Below are 23,473 nucleotides of genomic sequence, written 5' to 3' on the forward strand. Positions count from 1 at the left end.
AAAATTTAAGTACAAACAGTAATGCCTCTGCCCTTGGAACAGGAAGCAAAAGCTACATTTAAAATGTTTCTCTTAAAGAGTGCTAAGTTGCTTAAGTCTGTTAAAAACACACTGTTTGACCTTGAGGTGGAAAATGAGTGTGGCGCTCCTTGGAGCTGCCCAGCGTGTGGCTCTCCTGCCCCTGTGCTCCTGCAATTGCTGCTCCCGTGGTTCCAGAGCTGGGGGCCAGGCAGCCGGGGCAGCACAGCTTTCTTTCCCTGGTGTGTGGCTCTCCTGCCCCTGTGCCACCTGCAATTTGCTGTTCCTGTGGCTGCAGTGCTGGGTGCCAGGCTGCCAGGGCAGCGCAGCTTTCCCTGCTGCCCTGGAGGAGGGAAACGTGGCCTCTGTGGAGCAAACAGGTCTGTAGCAAACTCCCAGGGGAGCAGTGAGGTGCTCGTCATGTGTTTGTTAAACCCAGGCATCCCTCATTTATATACACGTACATATAGATAGATAAATATAAATAGATATACAGTAGGAAAGCAGTGAGGGGAAGTGTGGGGAGCTCATATGTCCAGCAGCAGTTGTTCTTAAGAGTAATTTTCTGATATTTCTCACCTCCAGTGATCTAGAGGAGGCTGGTGCTGTCCAGACAAGCTCCAAAGGGGGAGGTTATGTGGCTGCTGAAAGCTAATAAAAGCAGTTTTCTGTGGTTCTGGCTTTCCAGGGACACTGGTGCTCCGTCTGGGGAGCCAAGGGCAGGGATGCAGCAGGTGATGGAAGGCGCTGTGTGAGTCTGGACAGCTGGTATTTCTGCTCGAGTACATGAGGGCAGCGGTTCTGACTCATTTTGAAACACTCAAATTTTTTAATTACACTGTGTCAACTATTTTCTGTTTGCTCTCCGGCCCAGTTGCTGGCTGGCGTGGTGAGGAGGTGCAGGGAGAAGTCAGGAAGGAGGAAGGGCTGTGGCCTTGCACATCCAGCCGTGTGAGGTGTGTGGCAGTGTGGCTCTGCCTGCCCGGAGGGAATCACAGAGCACAGACCAGGAGTGGGTGCTGTGGAGGGAGGGGGAACGGGAAGGAGCCTGGAGCCACCCACGAGGCAGCTGGGAACAGCCACAGCACACGGAAAATGCTGCCCTGCTGTAGCTGATAAAGAGGAGGCAGGAAGGATGTTTGGGTGCCTTTGACAAATGGGCACTGCGGAGGGGGTGGGATTCATGGGGCAAGTTAAGGTTGAGTGAACAAAGAGTAAATGTGGATTATCATGAGGGGCTTTGAACATCAAACATTAGGGAGATAAGTTGATGTAACTCAATGAGAGCAGCGAGAAATAATTGCCTTGGCTGTCCTGACCTCCTCCTCCTTGCCGTATATTTACCTTTAAAATGCAGGATTCTTTGCCTGGGTCCTGTTCACTTTCTTCCCTTTCCCTTGTATGTTATCACATCAACTCCCTGCACCACCAAGGATGTATGTGCCATCTTTGACCTGCCTGTGCATCAACATCTCACTGAAACATCTGCTAATGAGATGGGGGTCTGTATGTACCACACGGGGAAGGGGCTGCACACGGAGTGATCCAACTCTGGTTACCTCTGACCAAAATACCACCAATTATCTAACGATATGAAAGCTTTGGAAAGTTTTTCAAATTACTAAATAGTTTCAAGCAACTTACACGTACTTGTGTATAGCATTTCAAACTCGTTGTGTTCATGGTACTTTTTGACAGAATTGGGCCTGTGGTCAATCTCAGCTTCTGTGTGTTTACCTGCACCTGGCAGAATGGCTTAGAAAACTGCAACCATTGACAGAAACTGAGCAGCAGATTTAATAACACGTGTACTAGATCAAAGTAAAAGATTTAAATATCATAATTGACAGCATGTAACTTGTACTCTGGAAAAGAGTTACTAGAACTTGAATATTTTTGCTGGCTTGAACATTATTGGTGGTGATGGGAGCTGAAAATGAAGCAGCACTGGGAGAGGGGGACAGGCATAGTGCTGGGAAAGAGCTCTGAGATAAAGTGTGGTACAGTGTGTGTCACTGCTCTGAGATCACCTTATGTGGAAGGGAAACAACTTTTGGTTTTCCAGAACCAAAGTAAATGTTTAGCACATGAATGGGAGTTCAGCCTTTATCACTCTTACTCAGGAGCAGCCAGAGTTATGATACTGGAATCTGTGGCAGCAGATGTTAATTGCAGAGAACTTGGACAACAAATCAGAAATAGTACTTTCTGTCACATCTTTGTTCCAGGTTTTTAATGCATATTGCAGTTCTGAGTCTGCTACTTGGGGTTTAGAACACAGCGTCCACAAATGTGCAATTTTGAACAGAAAGAGAACTGGATGAAAGGGACTGTAAATCAAAATGTGCATATGGTCCAAACATTAGCCTGTGCTGTTGCCTGCTCTGATGGGCACAGCCCCTCTCTGAGCTAAGCTGAGTGACTGGTGCCTCATCACTTGCTCGGTGTCACTGCTAAGGCTTCAAATGTAATCTGTGCTTGCCCATTCCCGCTGGTTCGTGTTGCCTCTCCCGGTGTCTGATGGGCGTGAGTGGAGCCTGTAGCAGTTTCTCCTGGATGTGGCTGGCTCCCTGCAGCTGGGCACACACGGCTTCCTCACAGGGCTGGAAATGGGGTGCAGGTGTTGCAGCGACACCGTGTCAGATGCATTACTGGCTGCTCCAGGAGGCCGAGTAACTCGCCCGTGGTCATGAGGTGTGTCAGCTTTATGCTCAGAATGATTCACCTCATTATTTAAGAAGGTGTCCAGGGGTTTTGTATCAATTTGACCACATAGTTTGTCTCTCCAATGCTCATAAATGATCTAAGTAGCAGAATAGAGTACACACTTCAGCCTTACCATGCCTTGTGATATTTGGTCTCCAAGAAAACAGCTTGGAGGCTGTTAATACTCAGTCTGACAACTTTTGAGTCATAAGTGGAATGCTGGTCACTTTTTAAATAAAGGCAAGGCTTTGAAGACTTCTTCAAGCTCACATTCTTGTTTCAGTGTGTGTGTGTTGTGGATTTGACGTTATAGTGAGGATTTTGCAGTGTCCTGCAAGATGTTCTGTGTGATGCTTCCTGAAATGAGCAGGAAGACCCAGACTTTGATTGTTCCTCTTGCTGCCTCTTTGCTCTAGTGTCTTGTTTCATGATGCTTGATGGTTAACATTTCACAACTTACTTTAGAAAAGGCAGATTTCAGTTCCATTCATCCAACATGGGTAGAGGCCAAGTGACTCACAGTAACAGAGTTGGGAATAGCAAAGAGCCAGACTTTATAATATCAGTTGTCTGCATGATGAAACAATTACCATTTCAGTAATTTGTTTCCCACTGGGACTGTTGCATTTTGGTGGTTCCAGTGTGAGGCTGGTGCTCAAACACTTGAAGAAAAAAAAATAATCGGGTTGTTCTGGTAGCAAGGTGGGGCTGAACCAGTGCCCTTCTCTTGTTCTTTGGATTTCTCATCAGCTGGTAATTCTCCTGGCTCCTCAGCTCACTCTCACTCCTTCATGCTCCCTTGGAATGCCAGATCTTGCCAGAAAGACATTTCTAAGTAATCTGACAATTTCGGGAAAAAATCTTGGTAAAGAGTAGATCAGGAAAGTTGTCTACTAATTCTGTCTGTTTGTGGTTGGAAATGCAATGATTTAAAGGCTGCCTCCTAATGAAGGAAGTTGGGTGAAATGCTTGTGGGGTTCTCATCGTGTTTGGTGAGAAGTTTTTTGGAAATGAAGTTGCCCTGGTAGGAAAGAATGGTCTTTTGGATAGTAGTGCCCATGAGCCCATAAGTGCAATTTCTGTTTCCAGTAACTAAGATTCATCCAGAGGAGGTAACACCTTTTGGTAGCACGGTGCAGAATCTGTGAGGAGTTACAAAAAAACACTTATTTCTTTGAGTATTGTGGTTTGAAAGCCTTCATGGTGAAGTTTTGTTTTTCATGGTTTCACTTACTGCTGTCATCAAGTCATCTTAAATGCAAAATACCGACTTTGGATCCACTCACTGTAGTAAAGAAAATCCAGGAATTGTTGAATAAAACTAAGCTAAGGAAGTTCACTGAATATCTTGCCAGGGTTACCTTCATAAGCCCTCAATAATTACTTACACATCTCACCTCAACCTTAAGTGAATTTGATAACAGACACCTGAGTTCCCTTGTTTATTTTACAAGATCAAAATGGGTTTTTTTGCTGTTTAACACCTGTAGTGGATGTCATTGTTTGTCTGAATGGAGCTCTCCAAGCTCCAGCAGCAATAAGGCTGTGTTGAATTAATGGAATGAGGTTGAATTGATAATCCAGGCTCCATGCTCTTTTGGTGTTTTCCTTCCATCTCCCCTTTTACTGGGAAAGTTGTTTGTATAGTTTGTCTCCTGTTGCTAACCATTAGTTCTGCCAGCTGAGCCACTTTTTCCTAAACAGGAATAACAATGTAAGAATGCAGTTTTAGGGTAAAAGATGCACTTTAAGGATTGTTTGGTTTGCAGTTTTTTTGGGAAGGGGGGGAAAGAGGGGATTAATGTTTGGTTTTTTAATTTTTTTTTTATCTTGACAGTACTTGCTTGCAGGGTTCTGCTGAAAACTACCTTTTAATTTTCTTTTTCTTTTTATGTCGCTGGTAACTTGGTATCTTCTTATATACTGTTATTTAATTTCTGCAGTCAAATACACGCAAAGTCTTTTGTGTCTTGTGGGAAAGAAGTGTCTGCGTTCCTGTCTGTCTGTTCTCTTGAAGCAGAGCTCAAATTTCTTCTCCTCTGCCAACTGGAAGTAAATACTGTAGAAAGATAGTAAAGCCCATGTTAGAGGCACTTTTGGTTATCACACACGTGACTGGCTTTTGACCCAGTCTGTTCTTCTTTTTTAAATACCCAAAGTAGTTTTTGTTCATTTGTAGAGCCAACCTGTGTTTGCCTCATACTGAGACCTGGGATGTGAATCCTTTGCTCTTTTAGGAGCACTTTGCACACGTAAAGACTGCGCTGTGATTGTTAGCAAGCTGGGGGATGCTGAAATAAACTGGCACCACTTGGTGACAAGAACATCCCAACAGCTGTTAAATTTCATCATTTGAATGCTACATGACTTTACTTTAGTGTACTGATACCACTTCTTTTTCTGTGGTATGCCTCCTATAAATCTCTATTGCAGTATTTAGATTTTATACTGCTAGCTCAGAAATTAAAGAAGCAAGTGAATACTATGAGTAGTTATGTGGATAAGAAAATTATTTGAGATCAGGGCTTGTTGGGCTTGCAGCTCCTTTTCAGCCCTTCTGTAGCATTTGGATGTGTCACCTGATGGTCAGACCATAGAGTGGGGATCTTACTGCCTTGTGTCTTATGGCAAAACATTCATTGGTGTTGAGTTAAAGCCTTTGAAACTTTAAAATACCTGAGAGTTGGTTTTGTTTGTTTACCATGGCAAAGATGAGCAAAAACATCTGACCATAAAATATTCACAAACTGTAGAGTTACTTAGTATCTCATAAGTCGTCTTTGTTAAAGGGCTCTCCTAAACCCACACAAGTCTAGTTCAGTGCCTTGAGCTTTTGGGGAAATGTGGAGATGCTGGAAAATTGATGTGGATTGTGGCACTTGAGGACATGGTTTAATGGTGAACTTGAGGACATGGTTTAGTGGTGAACTTGGTGGTGGTGCTGGATTGAAGGTTGGACTTGATGATTTTAGAGGTATTTTCTTACCTTTATGATTGTGTGGATAGGGCACTGCTGAGATGTATTTACTACTTTGAAGTTACATTGCAGTTGTCCTGATCTACCAGTTGGAGCTGTTGGCAATCACACAATGTTGATTACTTTCAGTATAGCTCAGGTAAATGTTCCTAACTTCTGCTCTGAAAATTAGGATTAATTTGTTACATGGTGTTCAAGCAATTCGAAATGTGGCTTTTACGTGAATGTTACTTTTATCGTGGCAGAACAACAGACTAGCATTTCTTTAGGACATCTGTTTGTATGTAGTGGGGAAGCACAGAGCCCATTTCATTCAAGAAACAGATATGGATGGGAAAAGTGGGAAAACCTGTTAAAGTCAGTATCTTGGAAAAAGGTGATGATCCTCTGTAGAGTGCAACTAATGTGTAGCAAAGAGAAAAGGGAACTTTTGTTGTGTTGATTTCTCCCACTTGTTTTATTGAAAGAAAAAATGTGAAAGTGAGTCATTTGAAGTTTTAGGAACAGGTAGTAATAAAGATACGCCCTCTCTAATTTTTAGAGTAGAGAGCTTTGTAGACTTTAAATTGTTGTGCCCTTGATAAAAATGGTTTCATTATGAGGAAGAAAGGAGATTTTTAGAAAGCTAAGTGCAGCCAACCCTGCGTGCTTTTATCTGTGTGCAAGGACTGTGATTTTTTTTATTGTGGGGTTCCAAGTGCAGCTGGTGAATGTTTATGGAAGCCTGTGTGCAGAGTAGTGAAATAAACCTTAGCTGGTACTTGCCTGTCCTTTGAAAGAGGCAGAATATGTGCATTAAGCATTACAATGCAAAAACCTGTATTTAAATGTGCAGTCTTACTTCTTATGTAGGATAAAAAAATGTTGCTTTTCAAGATCGCAAAGGATGCTCTGCAAAGCTTTGTATTAACATATACACTTGTAATTTGTATTCAGGCCTTGGTAATTTGTATATGCAGCCTGTTGAACACTCAGTAGGAGCAGCCTGTTTTTAACCTTCATTTATTTATGCAAAACCAGTTGAAACACAGAATTAGCTTAATCCTTTCTTCTTTTGCTTTGTATTGCAATTCTCTTAACCTGTCTCTTCCAAAGGGTCCCGTTCTTTGGGGTTGCTACCCGGCCTGATTTGTGAATCATCTGATAAAGATCCAGCTCCACTCCCAGAAATGTGCCTTAGGTAGAATCGCATGCCAGTGAGTCAGCTTTAGGGCAGCATTTTCAAAGGAACGCTATATAAATTACACAGTATCCCTGTGGGGGCGGCTCGGTGTTATGAAAAATCTGCCGTGGAGCATCGTGCACACACATCCACACAGAGCTGAGTCAACTGTCTTGACTTAGATTGACTGAGTGCTGGTCTCACTTGTGTTGTTTTAAGTGCACCGGTTTGTGTAAGACTTAAAAGAAGATGAAAAGGAATGTGTGGTATCTTCAGGAGGAGCTGAACAAGCTGGGAAGTCCAGAAAGTGTCAGTATTTCTACATTTGTCTGGGTGCAGATCGGTCTTTCCTGATAGATGTCTATTTTTTGAATTTAGTCATTTTTAGTTAATGAAGCATTCTGCTCTCTGGCGTAAGGTAATGGCTTTAAACTGACAGTGAGTAGGTTTAGATGAGGTATAAGGAAGAAATTCTTGGCTGTGAGGGCGGTGAGGCCCTGGCACAGGATGCTTTGTCCCAGGAAGTGTCCAAGGTAAGGGTGGATGGAGTTGGAACAGTCTCATCCAGTGGATGGTGTCCTTGCCCTTGGCAGGGGATTGGAACTGGATCATCTTTAAGGTCCCTTCCAACCCAAACCATTCTGTCATTCTCTGATAGCCCTATGTGTTTTTTGTACTAAAATGTCACTGGTGAATTCACTGGATTAACTGTGTTCATTTTCTATGGGAAGGAAGGTGATTTGAGAAGAAAGAAAGCATGAACGAGGCACCTGCACTGGCAAAAGGTTTTGGTGAAGCTTCAGAAGTGGACAGGTTCATTAGCACTTCACATCTTCAGAGTTACACGTCCTTCTGTCAGAAGAGGGCCTGACTTTGCTTTTTGCCAACAATTTAACCTGTGTTCTGAAGCATACATGCATTACAGTCAACTCTTGAGTACCCAGGCTGTTTGCAGCTTCTCTCCTTTCCCAACCCACCCTCCTCAGACACACAGTCTATCAAGTGTTCCAGTCAGAGTTCTTAATGAGCTTGTCTGTGTGTTTACATTTTTAAAAATAGTCAGCTGTTTTACATAATTTTATTACTCTCTATTTTATGCATTTGTCATTACCTCTCTCACACCTCTGATTTATTCCATCTCTGTTGGATAAATGTGATATAATGTAATCCACTGGAGATGGAAATAATTGTTTGTGTAAAAATGAGCCATTATAGCATTTAGTTCCTTATAAATATCAAACCATTCATATTTACATGAAAATAACTGACTTCTGTGGCACCGAAGCTGTGAGGTTGGAAGGGTCTCTGGTTAACTCTGTACTCTGAACAAATGACTTGTGTGCAGCACTGCCATTTAACTTTTCATTTATGTAGTCACAAAAGCCTAAAGAATGTACATGATGTTATTTGCTTCAATAATATCAGTACAATTTCTCATTTAAAAAAAATATGGCTTCCAGTTGAATGGTAAGTGGTGAGAGGAGGTGGGTTGTTCAAATTGTTTTCTTTCAGCACTAACTGAAAGGGCAGTAAAAGGCAGTGTTCTGCTAGATAATTCTTTTTCATTACAACAATTGCTAGAATTGGCATAAGAAGGTTATATGACCATAAGCAGGGAAAAGAAGTGGTCTGTTGGACTGTGATTAAGAGGAAATGTGTCAGCAATAAGCTGAAGTGAGTTTTCCAGCAAGCTGCTGTGAAAGCACTGGTACCTGTAAAACAAGAATCTGTCCCGTCCATAGGTTCAGGAAAAGAAGACCTGGTTTGCTGCACACAAGCTAGGCATTCTTTATCATTAGTCAGCTCAATAACACCTAAAATGACAATGTACAATTAAGGGTAGGGTGTCATGGGGTTTATTAAGTATTTCAGGCTGTTGAGAGGTACTCCTTGTTCAGCTGAAGTAAGTTAGTTGTAGGTAGAATGAGTAACCTTCTAGCTCTTAATATATGACACATGATTTAGTATGTTGATTGCTTGGCCTGAGTAGCTGGATTTGATGAAGCCTTCAGCCTTAAGCTGTGTAATTTAGTTAATCTTCCTAATAGCTGATACAGAGCTGCGTTTTATCTGTGTTGTAGGAAGGACATGGGCAACAAATGGATATTTTAATTGCTGCTGTGGGCTGCTTACCTAGGTGAGGGCTTTTGTAGGTCCCTGTGCTGTGCCACGGAGCAGAGGCACCAGGGGCTCAAACAGAGATCAGCAGGCAAGACCACCAGCAGCAGCTGCAGTTCCACATGGGTTGAATGGCCTGCCTGGACATGGAGAAGGACCCAGAAAGGTGCTGTAAGGCCCCAAAAATCAGCAGTGAACTAGAGGTGCAGGCAAGACATTAAATTCTGTAATTCCCTGGGGATTTCTTTGTTCAGGGTCTCTCTCTAGAGACACACAGCTTATCTACTGCTCTAACACTCTGTTGAATTATTTATTTTTATAATCTGATGCCTGAAACTCTGCTCTGGGAAACCTGCTGTCTTTAATATAAGTCTTTGTGCTGTAGTACATATTACATGAAAATTGTTATTTAGGAAGCTGCTATCACCTCTGAGGCTTTTTGCTCTTAATCTTTTTTATTTTTTTTTTTTTTAGTTTTCAAAAGTCTCTTCCCAGAGCAAATGGTGCTGAGAAGGAATGCTCAGGACCTTCTGCTGTCTCTGGGCAGAACCTCTGAGTTCAAGGTGTGATGATACAAAACAGCAAGCAGCTTTAAATCAGATTTGGTTTTTTTTTAACAGGGATGATTTGTGCTTGCTCTCCCTTCCCTCCTTCCTGCGAGCTCTGGCAGAAAATGTCACTTGCTTTCTCATTTTGACTTGTGCTGGCTTATTGAAAGGAATCTACACACAGAAGGGTGGGCCAGTTGTGTGCACAGGAGGGAATATGATGGTGCAGTCACAGTTAGGTGGGGAAAGAATGGGGACAAAACCCAGAGAGGCTGGGCTGTCTCTGCAAACCTGACCTTCAAAATCCTTCTGGATTTCTTCCCTGAAGAGCAGATTCCCTAGCGTACAAATTGTGTGCCTTTACAAATGAGTCCATGATTTGAAAATATTTCTCAGGATAATTTAATGGCTTCCTCGCACTAGTGTGTTATATGTGTGACTTGGAAAATAACATTTTCTATTGGAAAAATTGAGCACAGAAGTTTTTACAAAATTGCCTTTTAAAATTTTCGTTGCAATATCTGCTCACCAGTAAAAGGAGAATGCCATTTCTGATCAACATCTAATTAAGTATCCATCTGTGTCTGTAAGCATCGCAACTTATCGTGCTGTGTTCCCATTTCAATAGAAAAATGGTCTTTTGCTTGCACCACCTTGAGATTTCGTCTTCTAGTAGTGTTACTAGAAAGGTGAATGGCAAGAAAGGAGTGGGAGTTTTTCAATAAAGTCTCTTCTTGCTGTTCTGTACATTTTTCAGAGGGAACTAAATACAGACATTTTTTTCTTTCTTTGAGACAAGGATTTCCTTGGCATAGATTTTTTTTGCCAAATGGGCTGTATTCTTCCATGAAGCAAAGTCTGTTTGAGTCATGGTAGGGTTATTTTTTTCCCACTGAGAGAAAGGCAAAGCTCTGGTGTGTATATATATATATATATATATATATATATATATAGTAATAAAGGAATTGATGGTGTCTAAAGAGCCAGTTCAATGGACCTGTAGAGTACAAACCTTACCAAACATGTGGTTTTTCTATATACACAGAAACACATCAGTGTCATGAAATTACTATTCCCTCCTCTACCGCCAACTCACTGAAAGTCACTGTGTGAGGGATCGAACCAGTGTGGTTGGAGTAGTTAAAGATCCCACTTAATATTAAAAAAATCCAGTAAAATAATTTTAATTGAGCTGTTAGCAAGGTGGCAATGTGCAGATGAAACATATTTTTTTCTGGCTGATAGACCAGAGAGATGGAAAGGCAAGTGCAGGTGTTGTTACAGCCCCTTTGGGAGCTGTGAGGTAAACGATGTTTCCAAATAGGACATTTGTGGAAAAAAGTGTACAGCTGACTTTGGCTGCCCTTTAGCTTCATGTCAAGCTCTGTTCTTTGTGCTCCCCAGGCTGAAAGGTTGAACAGTGCAGAAATTGTTCTGCAGTTATTAGTATGAATATTTAAGTATGTTTTCGTTTGGCCAAGCTAATACGCTTGGTTTGTGTCTGAGCAACCAATATTTTCCCTGTGTGTACATTTCAAAACTCTCAGAGAAGATATTTTTCATTTTAAAGTTCATGGCCAGAGGAAAGCTAGGCGCTGCACTAGCAGGTACAACACAAATTCCACTTATTCCATCATCAAATCTGTGTTTTACTTACCTGTGTAATAGGAGAATTATTTGATAATACAGATTTGTGAGTGAATTACCTACAAATATTGGTTTTACTGACATGCATTTATGTCTCTGAATGTGTGTATTCATCGTTTAGGTTTGTTGGTGCTCTGCAGTAGCCTTGGAAATAAATTGTTCCTACATGATGTTTGCTGCTTACATGAAATTACTGTCTCCAGAAAGTCTTCTTTGAAGTTGCTTTCAAGAGAGGGTTACTCAGCAAAAGTATGCACAAATATTTTTCCTGATATACATGTTCCTCTTTTCCACAATATACATTTTAGTCTGGTTTTTGGAAGGGATATGCTGAGTTTATTGTTTGGGATTTCAGGTTTGTGGGTTTCTTTCCTCATATTTAGCAGGTTTGGTCCTGCCATCGCCATCTTTCTTGTGATGTCTGATATTAACCAACCCTTCTTTCCTTAGCTGGTGTTTCACTCCCATGAGTGTTTTCATCATTTCCTTGCCCCATACAGGAGTTCATTCATTAGCCTGAAGGAAGCATGATCTCTATTTTAGCATTCTCTAAAAATGAAGTTTCAGAGTGGGTTAGGGCACACAGGACAGTGCTGAGCTTGGCACAGCACCTTTAGAAGCAGGGAAGTACCCTTATATTTTGTATTACATACATGTATACACTTAATGCTTGCAGGCAGCTTGGGATGGATCAGGAAAACAAAGAAGGATTCTCAGGGTACAGAAAAATCTCTCTGAACCATCCCTGCTTCATCAGGGTGCTCAAGGGCTGACTGGCCGCCTCTGCAGAAATGTGGTTTTTCAGATAAGATCTCACTGCTGTGTTTTCTTGCCTACACTTTGTTTTTTGAAGTGCCATAAATTTATAATTTACTGTACTTCTGAAGCTGTAAAGGATTTGTTCCATGCCATTCATCTGTAAGTGAATGTAGTAATTGAAGAATCTTTATTCTGTGTTGTATTCCAAGAGAAAATTCAGGTGAAAGGCAAAGTGTGAATAATGAAGACAGAATGGTAACTATTGATCTCTCCAAGAAAATTTCTTTGAAGTTGCTTCAGGTAGTTTTGGGTAGATAATGTGCAAGTTATCAATCAGATAAATAGCTTGGTCTTTTTATTTGCACTGAAGCAATGCAATTTATTAAATTATGACTTGAAGTAAAATGTCAGATACTGGTGTGGGTAGATAATGTTGTTTGCTTGCAGCCCCTACTATTTAATGCTTCTTTCCTGGCAGATTTGAGAGAAACTAAATCAGACTTGAGGTTCTCATATAAACAGGGCTTGTATGGGAGACAATCAAGGACTTCCTGAGTGGTGTATTAGATATTCCTAAAACATCTTTGTGTGACTCACCAGCATGGTGGTGCTCTGGTGAGAGCAATCTGTGTGACACCTCTGGAGCCAGAGCCTGTAGCTGTGCCTCTGACAATTCAGTAGCTCTTCTTTATTTAATAAGTCTTTGATATATGAGGTTCCCATGCAGAATGGTTCCACTGGGAACCCCATTCAGTGTGACTCCTATACCATTTTTCATGGGTGTGTAAATGAAAGAATAATTTGGTGTAAAACGATGAGTTCACTTGGTAAATTGAGAAAGCCAACATGATGCTGAGCAATAAGATGCACTTCTGTACAGCCAGGCTGGGAGAGGTGGGAAGTGTTCACTTGCACCAGAGAAGGCTCCAGGGACACCTCAGAGCCCCTGCCAGGGCCCCCAGGGGCTCCAGGAGAGCTGCACAGCCCCTGGGGACAAGGCAGGCAGGGACAGCACCCAGGCAATGGCTCCCACTGCCACAGGGCAGGCACAGATTTTGGCACATTGGGAATTAGGAATTGCTGGCTGGGAGGGTGGGCAGGCCCTGGCCCAGGGTGCCCAGAGCAGCTGTGGCTGCCCCTGGATCCCTGGCAGTGCCCCAGGCCAGGCTGGATGGGGCTGGGAGCAGCCTGGGACAGTGGGAGGTGTCCCTGCCCATGGCAGGGGGTGGAATGAGATGATCTCTAAGATCCCTTCCAACCAGAAGCACTCTGGGGCTCTGTAAACCCATTCTGCCTGCAACCAAAAGCAGTGAGTTGTTTATGGTAACACTGTGGAGAGTAGGCTGAGCTGCTTGTGTAATTCTTTCCTACTGTTCTGTTCCTGTGCAGGCTGCTGCATTGCTGGAGACCACGTCTAGCTCACCCAGCCTCCTAGACAGTGTGCTCAATGCTTTGAGACTGGAAGGACCTTGCTCTGCAATGAAGATGGAGGCAGTAGGAAAAGCAGAAGAACTTGTTGATTCAGAAATTCCACCAAAGACTTCTGAAAAGCAAGAGACTGCTCCTGATGAAGACAGGCCTATAGAACTCGAGACACAACCTCAGAAGGACAGTGCGCCCACTGCAGCAGACTCTGCAGCGCTCTCCTCCATGCCTTGCTTGCTGATGGAACTGAGGCGGGACTCCTCGGAGTCTCAGCTGGCATCTACGGAGAGCGACAAGCCAGCGGGCGGCCGAGTTTATGAGAGTGACTCTTCTAACCACTGCATGCTTTCCCCTTCCTCCAGCGGGCACTTGGCCGACTCAGACACATTGTCTTCCGCGGAGGAGAACGAGCCTTGCCAAGCTGAAGCCGCCGCGGAGGGAGACCCTTCTGCAGTGTCCGGAGCCGCGGTCGGGAGGAAATCCAGGAGATCCAGGTCCGAAAGTGAGACTTCAACAATGGCTGCCAAGAAAAACCGACAGTCTAGCGATAAGCAGAACGGCCGAGTTCCCAGGGTGAAGGGTCAGCGGAGCCAAAAGCACAAAGAGAGGATCCGGCTGCTGAGGCAGAAGCGGGAGGCGGCTGCTCGCAAGAAGTACAACCTGCTGCAGGACAGCAGTACCAGCGACAGTGACCTGACCTGTGACTCCAGCACGAGCTCGTCAGACGACGACGAAGAGGTTTCAGGGAGCAGCAAGACAATCACTGCAGAGATACCAGGTAGAGGATGTTTTTTAAACTGAACTGTAACGCGCCTGACATCCTTTCTCAGCTGTCATGCTAAGTTAGATGAGTGACACTTGAGAAAAACCCAGGAGAACTGCAGCTCTGTGTAAATTTGAAGACTGCAGTGTAATAACAAGACGTGGGCAAATTTAAAAAAATCTCTTCTGTGAGGTTCCTGTGCACTTTTGCACACCAACAAAGAGTAGATATGGTAAATGGGAGGAAGGACTACCTTTGAATTCTGGATTTTTCAGATCTTTGTAAGCCTATATGAACTCATGTCAGTGCTGTCAAATCCCCTTAGATGGTGATGATCTTATTCTTAAGATAAGTGGCCAGCTTTGCTTTAATATAAAAAGCCCACAGCTTGGCAGCTGTGTTAGAAATGGCACGGCACACCTCCTGCCTGTGTAACAGTAAGGCCCTGGCCATTATTGCACTTATTCTGTGCTTTCAGCTCAACATGTCAGTGCATGACATACCTGCTTAGCCTTATTCTAAGTTCTTTCAGATTGCAGCTGGTCACCTATTTTAGGATACGGATATGATTACACAGGTGCCCAAGCTGTATTCACACCTAAATTTTCAATATTTTAGACAAAGTTGTTACCATTTTCCTATGTTGTTAGGATCAATAATTTCTACGCTTTAAACTTTCTGACACAGCTGTGTTAAGATGGAAGGCGGCAAATTATAGGAGCCTTCTTGTTATTTTGTTAATGTCATTTTATTAGCAGAAGAAGGTTGAGTTCTTCAAGGTTTTTGTCTGCTGAGTCTTTGTTACTATATTAGTCCAAGTGCTGTGGACAGGATTTTGTGTGAATTATTCTTGCAGCATATTATACCATAGAACCATCATCATATGGCAATCAAAAATAAAATCCATAAAAATAAAAATACGTAAAAATAAACTTTTTTTGCTTGCCAATTTTTACTGGGTTACATGCCTTTTTGCCTGTTGTGCTAGAATTTTTTCTTTTTGAGAAAAATAACATCTTAGGTAGGGCAAGAACATTTAAAGGAAAACTGCAATATTAAGTTGCTGAACTAATGCTTTCTAGATTAACTATTTAAAATACTGCAGCAGATTTTGCAAATAACTGACTTAACTGAGTTGATTATGGTGGATGATGTTGTCACCATGAAAACTGGCATTTTTCCCACACCTGCTAGGAAGCAGGTTGCACAAAGGAAGTATATGTTTATTATTAGAATGTCTAGAAAAGGCATAATATCCTCCTATAATTATTGTGTAGTAAACTTTTAATAGAAATCTAAAATTATTTTTACCAATTTAGTAGTTAGTCTTGTATCTTTCAGAGTTTTTGCTTTTTTATTTATAATATTTACACTTTGGGCAATTTAATCCTAATTTAAAGCCTATTGAAGAATAACTGTTTCGCTGATTTTTGGGACAGGTTGTTCCCCACCTCTCAAAAAACCCCAAAACACACAGAATAAGTCTCTCAGGTCACATTCTTTTTTTAAGTCATAAAAGTACCTTGTGACCCAGAATGGCACCACATGGTATTTTCAGGTTTCTGAGGGCCATTGTGGGGACCTGATGGGGCCATTCCAGGATATTGTTTGTGTATCCCTGGGTGCCTCTGTATGTGACTCATGAATGAGATGCTTTTGGTGGAAGGATCCCATCACATCAAGAGCTTGACTATTAGTGGTGGTTACACCAAGGCCCAGCTTTACCTGCAGAACAAGAGTGCCCAAACCATCCCGAGGGAGGGACAGTAGCATTTATTCTGATTTCACAGCACGTGTCATCTGCTCGGTGCTGAGTTCTGTTTGAGACATTAAAAGGTTGGAGCAATGGGGTGCGATCTGTGCCTGCCACATTGCGGTTTTCCTTTAAATAGAGATGGCTTTGCTTTGTGGGAAACGCCTTCCAAGTGCAAGGGAAAAATACCCTCTGTAGAGATAAGGATGTGGTTTGTCCAAAAAACACATCCTGTGCTGCTCTTGGGTGGAGGAGACGTTGTGGTTGTGAGAGCTGCGGTGGAGCTGCGAGTCTGGTGGGACTCCCAGCGCTCCATCTCTGCGGTGGCTTCCAGGCCATCTGCCATCCCTCTGCCTGGAGCTGGCAAAGGACTCTGTGCCTTTTTCTGGCTAGAAAGACATTTTAGGGCCGTTAGCAAAACACTGTGAATAGCCTCAAAATTGAGGGACCGAATTGAGTGTAGATAGAAAACAGTGCAGGGTGTCAAAAAGCGTTATTGGAATTTCAGTCTGCCAGCACTATTGGAATTTCAGTCTGCCAGTGTTCTCTGCACACAGTGGAAAGCTGAAAGGTTTGACTTCAGTTTCAGGACATAAGCATGGAAAGCTTTTGCCCTTACTTTTAAAAGAATTACCTGTACACATTGATGCAGAAGAGGTTTTTACAGGCAGCATGTGTTCCCCTTAGTCTGTGTTTGGACATTCAGCTGCAGTCTTGGTTACTTACTCAATCACTTATTTTCATATAGTTTTCATTTTTAGCCTTCTGTTGCCTAAAAACCAGCTTTGCCAACAGAGATGCTTGAAAAAATTTAGTGACAGGTAATTTGACCCTCATTACAAAAATTACACAGACTCTTAAGCTGTCAACACAGGTAGTGTTAACAGCAGGCAGTTTGCTTGTGTGTGGTCTGAAAAATTAAATTGCCACGTTTGAGAATACAGTAACCTTTCATGTTGTGTCACTAGAACTCTTCAATTTAAATAGTGCAGTAGTTTAAATAAACCTTTTTTTTAAAACCATCCACATCACTGGCTCTGAAATACATTTGGCTAAATTTGTAAGGTAAAGAAAATGTTCAGTGAAATACGTGATGATGTTGATGATGACACCATTAAGTTACAAACAGAGCAGTTGTTCAATAGACAGTCAGGTCTCTCTGCTGAACTTAAAGGTACTGTGGATTAAATTAGTGCCAGGCTTGTTTTTCTCCTCAAGGAAGACTGAAAAGTTGAGATTTTACTGGTGATATTTCAAAAGAAGTACTGTGAGCTGCACAGGAGCTCAGCACAGGGCAAGTTATGGAATTGTGAATGCATCCTGTGGTGTTAATTTACACCTGAAAATACAGGTTCAGTCTAAACTTCAGGGGTGCTCCTGAGAGCCTTTTCACTGGCATGAGCAGTCATAATCTTTGGCTCTTTGTTTCAGGGAATGCTGTGATTTTTGGATTATTGCAGAGGAGGAGCAACTTTTTACCTTTTAATGACTGAGCCTCTCTGTTAGCATCTAAAATTTTGGTACTCTTCAACACCACATAAACATGGCATAGGAGGGCATAGGAGTTCTGAAATAGATTCTGCTAGGCTTCCTGCTGTATTAGGAAGTTTTTCCTTTAAATAATTCCCAAGTGATGCTGCAAATTAACTCTGGATGAAATTGGCATGAGAACAAGTCTGGGAATCAATATTTATTGCTGTGCAAACACTTAACTTTTGTAAGAAGCAAGAGATTTTAAAATATTCAAGTAATATACAAAAATATTTTGTATTTTACCACCATTGTGGTTTCTACAACTTAGAAAAGTCTGAATTGAAATGGGGATTACTTATATTTTAGGCTATCACAAAAATCGGTCAAAAAGTTTGAGGCTTAATGTTGAAAAAGCCTCATCTCACTTTGTTAAAAAAAAAGACAAGTCTTTTAAAATATGCAGTAAACCCAAAGAGATGGGCACAGCTTTCTTCCTCCTAAGAACTGTGCATAGATCTTGGATAAAACATCTGCAAAGGATAAATTCAGAATGGCAATTATAGTTAATAGATAGGAAAAATAATTAGTCTGTTAAGAATGATTTGCTGCAAGATACTAATTTAGAAGTGTCTGCAGCAGAACCAACCATTGCTACTTAGAATGAAGATGAAGCATATCTTACATTGTTATGTTGCCAGACTTACTAAATTAAATTTCTTTGGGTTTGGTTATTACTTAGACTGTACTTAAGAGATCCCATAAAATGACAACATTGGGACATTTCTTGGGTACTGTTTTGCAGGAGGTGTTGTCTTGAAAATGAGAGAGGAATCTTTGATTCTGACCCCTTTGTGACCTCAAATTTCTTCTCCTTTAAACTTAGCATAATTAGAAAACTATAGTTTAAAGTTTATAGACAGAAGAGGGACCAATTAAATAAATGTTAACATTTTTAATATGTAAAAAGTGCATTTTTAGGATCTGGGGTTTTTTTTTAAATAAAGAAAAGATTGGATACAGCTTGTTGTAGTAACTGCACAGGAAGCATTTAAAACATTGTTTTGCTGCTGCTGTAAATTTGAGATACTCTATCATACTCTATGATGCCTTTTAAAATTTGTCTTGCAGGGCTATATGTATTTCAATACATACTTTATTCAGTTTACAAAACATTTTTGTCAACTTTGACCATTCTAGTTCATTTCTTAACTTCAAAAACTTGAAAAGATTGTCTCACTTATCAACATCAATAGTTTTTATTTGAATTGCAATTAAAAATTAACATTACTTATTTGAATGTCTGTGGAAATCAGAAAGATTGTAAGTTAGTTCCTGGAGTTTAAGTTAAGGTCTGGGCTAGAGGCAAAGAAACAGAATCATATTGGATGTTCAGTACTAGAAGTAAATGAACAGAAGAAATACTTCTTTTATTGAACATACAAAAGGAGCCATGTTTTAGAAAAAAAATACCATTTTACTTAATTTGTTTTGGTTAAAATGCAGTTGGAGGGATGTAAATTAGTATAAAGTAAATATTTTTAGCAGAGGACCTGAATGCTGAATTTCCAGCATGTCTGATAGGTAAACAGATGGGAAAGAAAGACTTAAAAACTACTCTTCAGAAATGAGAGAATAACCCAGGGCTTAGTTTAGCTGTTCCTGTAGGATCTGTGTATACCTCATTTAAACAGTTCCTAAAAAGAATGTAGGGTTTAAGTGGTACTGTAATTTTGTGTACTCAGTGAAATCCCAATAAAGATTTAGTGCCTTAGGTTTTTATTAGTAAATATTTGCTTAGGTCATGCAATGATTTCTCTCATTCTTAGAGTATTTTGTATTATTCTTAGGCTAGAGGGTGCCACAAGTTTCACATTTAGATATTAAATTACCATCTTCTATAACTTTGTGGAGTTTAATATGATGCTTGTCTTGTTTTGGTATTACCTTAGGTGACATTTGTGTATTTGGGTGGCATGCACATACTGTTTATTATTCCTCAAGCGGGTACAGAGCCTCATTTTCTTTGGGGTTTATTGCTTCCTAGATGATTCCTGAGTGAACTCCAGACTTTAAAATATAATTTCCACTGCCTTTTGTTATTGATCTGTAAAGTAAGGCCATGAGGATTGGCCTTTTCTTCAGGCTGCTGCGGTTCTTCCTAATAATCCCAAAGCCAGTCACTTCCACTGTGCTTTTGATAGATAGCTGGAAGCAGAACAGTTTTCTTCCAACCATTCCCTGTTTTCTGCCTTGCCTGGCACTGGCTGTAGGAATGGTGGCTCAGGGCAGGGTCCTGGCTGCTGTGAGGCTGCTCGGGGCTCCGTGGTGTGCAGGCTGTGCCGTGATGGAGCTGTGTCCATCACGCCTGGCAGAGGATGCTCTCCCCTCCTGTGTCAGCACAGCGCTCACATAGCCCCCCCCCGTGCTCTTGTGTTTTGTGTCCTGTGTTCTCCTCATTCTCTGTGCTTCCCAAAATCAGGCCAAGGGCTTTGGGCCAATTCCACCTGTGTTTAACAGTCTGTTTATAAAAGGGTCCAAGCGTGAAAGCAAAGTACACATAATTATTCAGGTTTGTCAGTTAAAAAATAGCATTTTGGATTGCAGCTTAGTAGAACTAAACATATTACTGTATGATGTTTTTGACACCTTCAGTTGAATTCAAAACAAATTGCAAGGGAACCGGAGTAATTTGGTAAAAAAAGAGACCTTTGTGACAGAATTGTCTGAGATTGAGAATGATGCCAAAATTTCTATTATAACCTGAGTGGGTGTAAAATTTTATTATAAGAGTAATACTGTCGGTTAATATACGCTAATTCCTCTCCTGTTGTCGTATCCAAGGGGCAGAATTAGAAAAGTTGTTTTCCTCAGTTAACATGCCTTAATAAACAATATTATGTTTTTACTTAATGATGTCTTATCAAATGGCCTCAATGTCTTTAAAGCTGGCTTCAGTCGTGCTGGGGGATCTGGAGGAGCGACCAGGGAAATTCCAAGATTGCTTGACAGGGGCACCGTGTGGGATAGGAACTGCATAGGCAATGTCCTGGAAGAGGCCATGAACTGCTTTGCCGAGATGCAGAGGCAGACAGAGGAGAAATTCCGCATGTGGATAGAAAAGCTAACCCACCTTGACACGGATGAAGAAAGCAAGCAGCAACTGGAGCCCAGGGAACCCAAAATCCAACTAGTTGGCCAAAGAATCCCCCCTACCACCCAGTCAGGGGCTTTCGTGCAGATGCCTGATAGCCAAGCACTTCCTCAGCAGCCCTTTAATTCGTACGTGGGCTATCAAAACGCCGATGCCGCGCTGGAGTTTCCAGTGACTTTTAATAACAATTTTACACCAGTCTTTCCAGAGAATGGGAATATGGCAGAGCCTGATCTGAATAAATCATAAGCTTAAAAAAAAAAAAATTAAAAAGAAAAATAAATCTGATTTTGCAATCTTGATGTTATTTTGGATTCTGCTAAAAATGAGGTTTGCTTTTCTCTTTGTATGTGTTTGTTTTGTTTTCTCTTTTGGGTTTTATTACCATGATATTGTTTGTTTTTCTTAATTTATAGTGAATATATGTAGTTTAAAAAAAAAACACAGTATACCCACCTGCATGTGCCAGTACACACATATAAACAAACACCTTTAAAGGTGTATAGGGGAAGCCACCCTAAGCTTTCATCACCAAACTTGGGACAATATAACTTAGAATCCATGTCTAGATACCCCAAAAGCAGTAGGGCTGTGTTTGCTACAATAGGAGCATTCAGGGTATTCATCCAGATGCCCTTTTTGCATGTTAAAACATTTGTATAAGGAAATAGTTTTATATTTAAAGAGATAAAGCACCCTAGAGATCCAGACGCATGACATTTCCTCAACTCTCTGTTTACTCTCAAATTTTGCAGCTTGACCATGCCACACGTTAGCTTATTGATTTTTAGGCAGAACTAATAAATAAGATTACGCTAAAAATTTGACTGTCCTTAACAAGCGTGCCCAGCAGATTGAATTCCTTTTTGTCTCCCATTCGGCAGCTCAGTCTCTGTCCAGGGTTTTTATCAGCGGCACTGCTGTGTTGCACAGGGTGTATTTATGGAGGTGTCTGCCTTACCCTGTGTGCTCACACAGGCACACTCACACACGGCTCTGTGTGCAGATCATCTCACCCATTCCAGGTGCCTGCTCTGCTCTTCCCTGGGTCTCAGTGGGAAGAGATAAGGCTCACTGAGGATGCCTCCAGGCAGTGTCTTCTCTCCCACGAGTTGTCCCTAACCTGGCTTATCATTGGTCCCTAAGAGATAACTTGGGGTGAGATGAGTCACCCCGGCCTGTGCACACAGAGCAGCTGCTGCTTCCTCCTGTGAATGCAGCCCAGCCACATCCTTCACACTGGAATAAAAACAATCCTGTCTGCCCTCAGATAAGCAGCCATCAGGGGATGGGTTGAGCCTTGGCACAGGAATTTAAAGGAAGGCTTGATAAGCAAACACCGTGGTGGTCTGATAGCTGCTGGCCTGGGTCAGACTGGACTATGCATGAACACCACTGAAATAATTCTTTACTTGTGATGGGGAATGCCACAGCATCAGGTTAATTTAAGTGAGGCAAGAATTTACTGTTTTGTGAGTTCTTTTTTTTTGTACTAATAGTTATCCTGAATAGGCAGGCTTGAAACTAATATTTAAAGTAGGATTAATTTAAACTATATATTAGAAATATTTAATTCTTACTGTTATTGCTACACACAGGGATTTTTGGGTCGCCTCTCCAATAAGGCCTTCCTTCATGTGAAGTAACTTCTCTGTAGCTACCAAAAAATTGTATATTTCTAATTAGCTAGAACTTGATAGAAGTTTCTAATGAAAATGAAATAAAAATTTTTACAATGGCAAATGAAAACCTGCAGTTTGAGTAAAGAAAACACTTAAGTCTCCTTTAGCTCAGTTAGTCTGCTTTTTAAACCACAGTCACTTTTCCCCTAATTATTTTAGTTTACTTTCTTTTTCTCCTCTTGGGAGTAACCACAGTATCTTCTTTAGGTCAGGCTTTTTTTACCCTCCCTAAAGTCAATGGGAGTTTTCCCATCAATTTATGTGACAGTTTGGATCAAACCTGTAACAGGAACTCAAGAAATACTTTTTGTTATCAGTATAATATCTACACTGGTATTTTAACATTATTCTTGCCCTAGACTGACTTTTTTTAAAGTATATGATGCCTTCATCAAAAAAAATTAGGTTAGAGACCTGTGTTATTTTCAGAGTATCTGTATGAAAGACTGTGCAGGAGATAATTTTTAAGTACTGGGATAAAGTTTTTCAGATCACCTTCATGCATAATTTTGATACAAAGATTTTGATACGAACTTGTTAGAAAACTCCCTTGTCTGAAATTGTGTGCATTTCAGGTAAAAGTTAAACAAGTTGTTCTGTGTTTGATTGCAATTTAAAAGCTTATCCTCATCTTTTTAAAAAGATTCTTCAGGGAAGAGTATTTGCTGATAAAACAACCCTCACCAAAGTGGATCCATCTGGTGTTCATAGATTATATATATAGATATATAATATATATATATATATAATATATATATATATTAAAAAATCTCTTTATGGTGATAATAAGAGCAGAATATTCTAAAGCATGACAACTTTACAAATCTTCCCATGCATGCAGAAGCAGCTTTTTGCAGTGACTGGTTTATTTTAATGTGTATGTCTGTAAGCATGCCCATAGTATTTTTTGTAGAATAGTATAAATGGAACAATTAGGTATTTCAGAGCAAATTGTGTAAGGAGTTCAGTTGAACTTATTTATGTCTCAGACTGAAACACCTTTACATATGTATCTCATAAATGGATAATAACTTAATTACATATGTAGCCAGTGAAACTTCTGCAAATTTTCAATGTTTTAGTCAGGTAGTTCTTAAAAAAGAAAAAAAAATTGAAATAATTCAATGTATGAATAGTTAAAAATTTGTGTTTGGTTACTGGAGGCAAAAATTTAAACATTTTATTTTTTCCATCACTGCTAACTGTTATTTTCAATGCAAATAGCTGTGAACATAAAAGAACAAGCAGAGCATAACAGAAATTGAACATGCAAACTTTAAAGCTGTACTCT

At 40.9% G+C, this 23,473-nt stretch overlaps 1 protein-coding gene across 1 annotated transcript in view; it reads left to right on the top strand.

Moving 5' to 3' along the window:
- Positions 1 to 23,473, top strand: part of ARK2N (arkadia (RNF111) N-terminal like PKA signaling regulator 2N) — a 44,489-nt gene that overhangs the window by 1,366 nt on the left and 19,650 nt on the right. Inside the window, exon 2 of the mRNA XM_058823762.1 lies at positions 13,325 to 14,138. Within this exon, the coding sequence (XP_058679745.1) occupies positions 13,415 to 14,138 (724 nt within the window). The 5' untranslated portion in view covers positions 13,325 to 13,414. The remainder of the gene's footprint in view (positions 1 to 13,324; positions 14,139 to 23,473) is intronic.

This window comes from Ammospiza caudacuta, chromosome Z, assembly GCF_027887145.1.
Source record: "Ammospiza caudacuta isolate bAmmCau1 chromosome Z, bAmmCau1.pri, whole genome shotgun sequence".
Lineage (NCBI taxonomy): Eukaryota > Metazoa > Chordata > Aves > Passeriformes > Passerellidae > Ammospiza > Ammospiza caudacuta.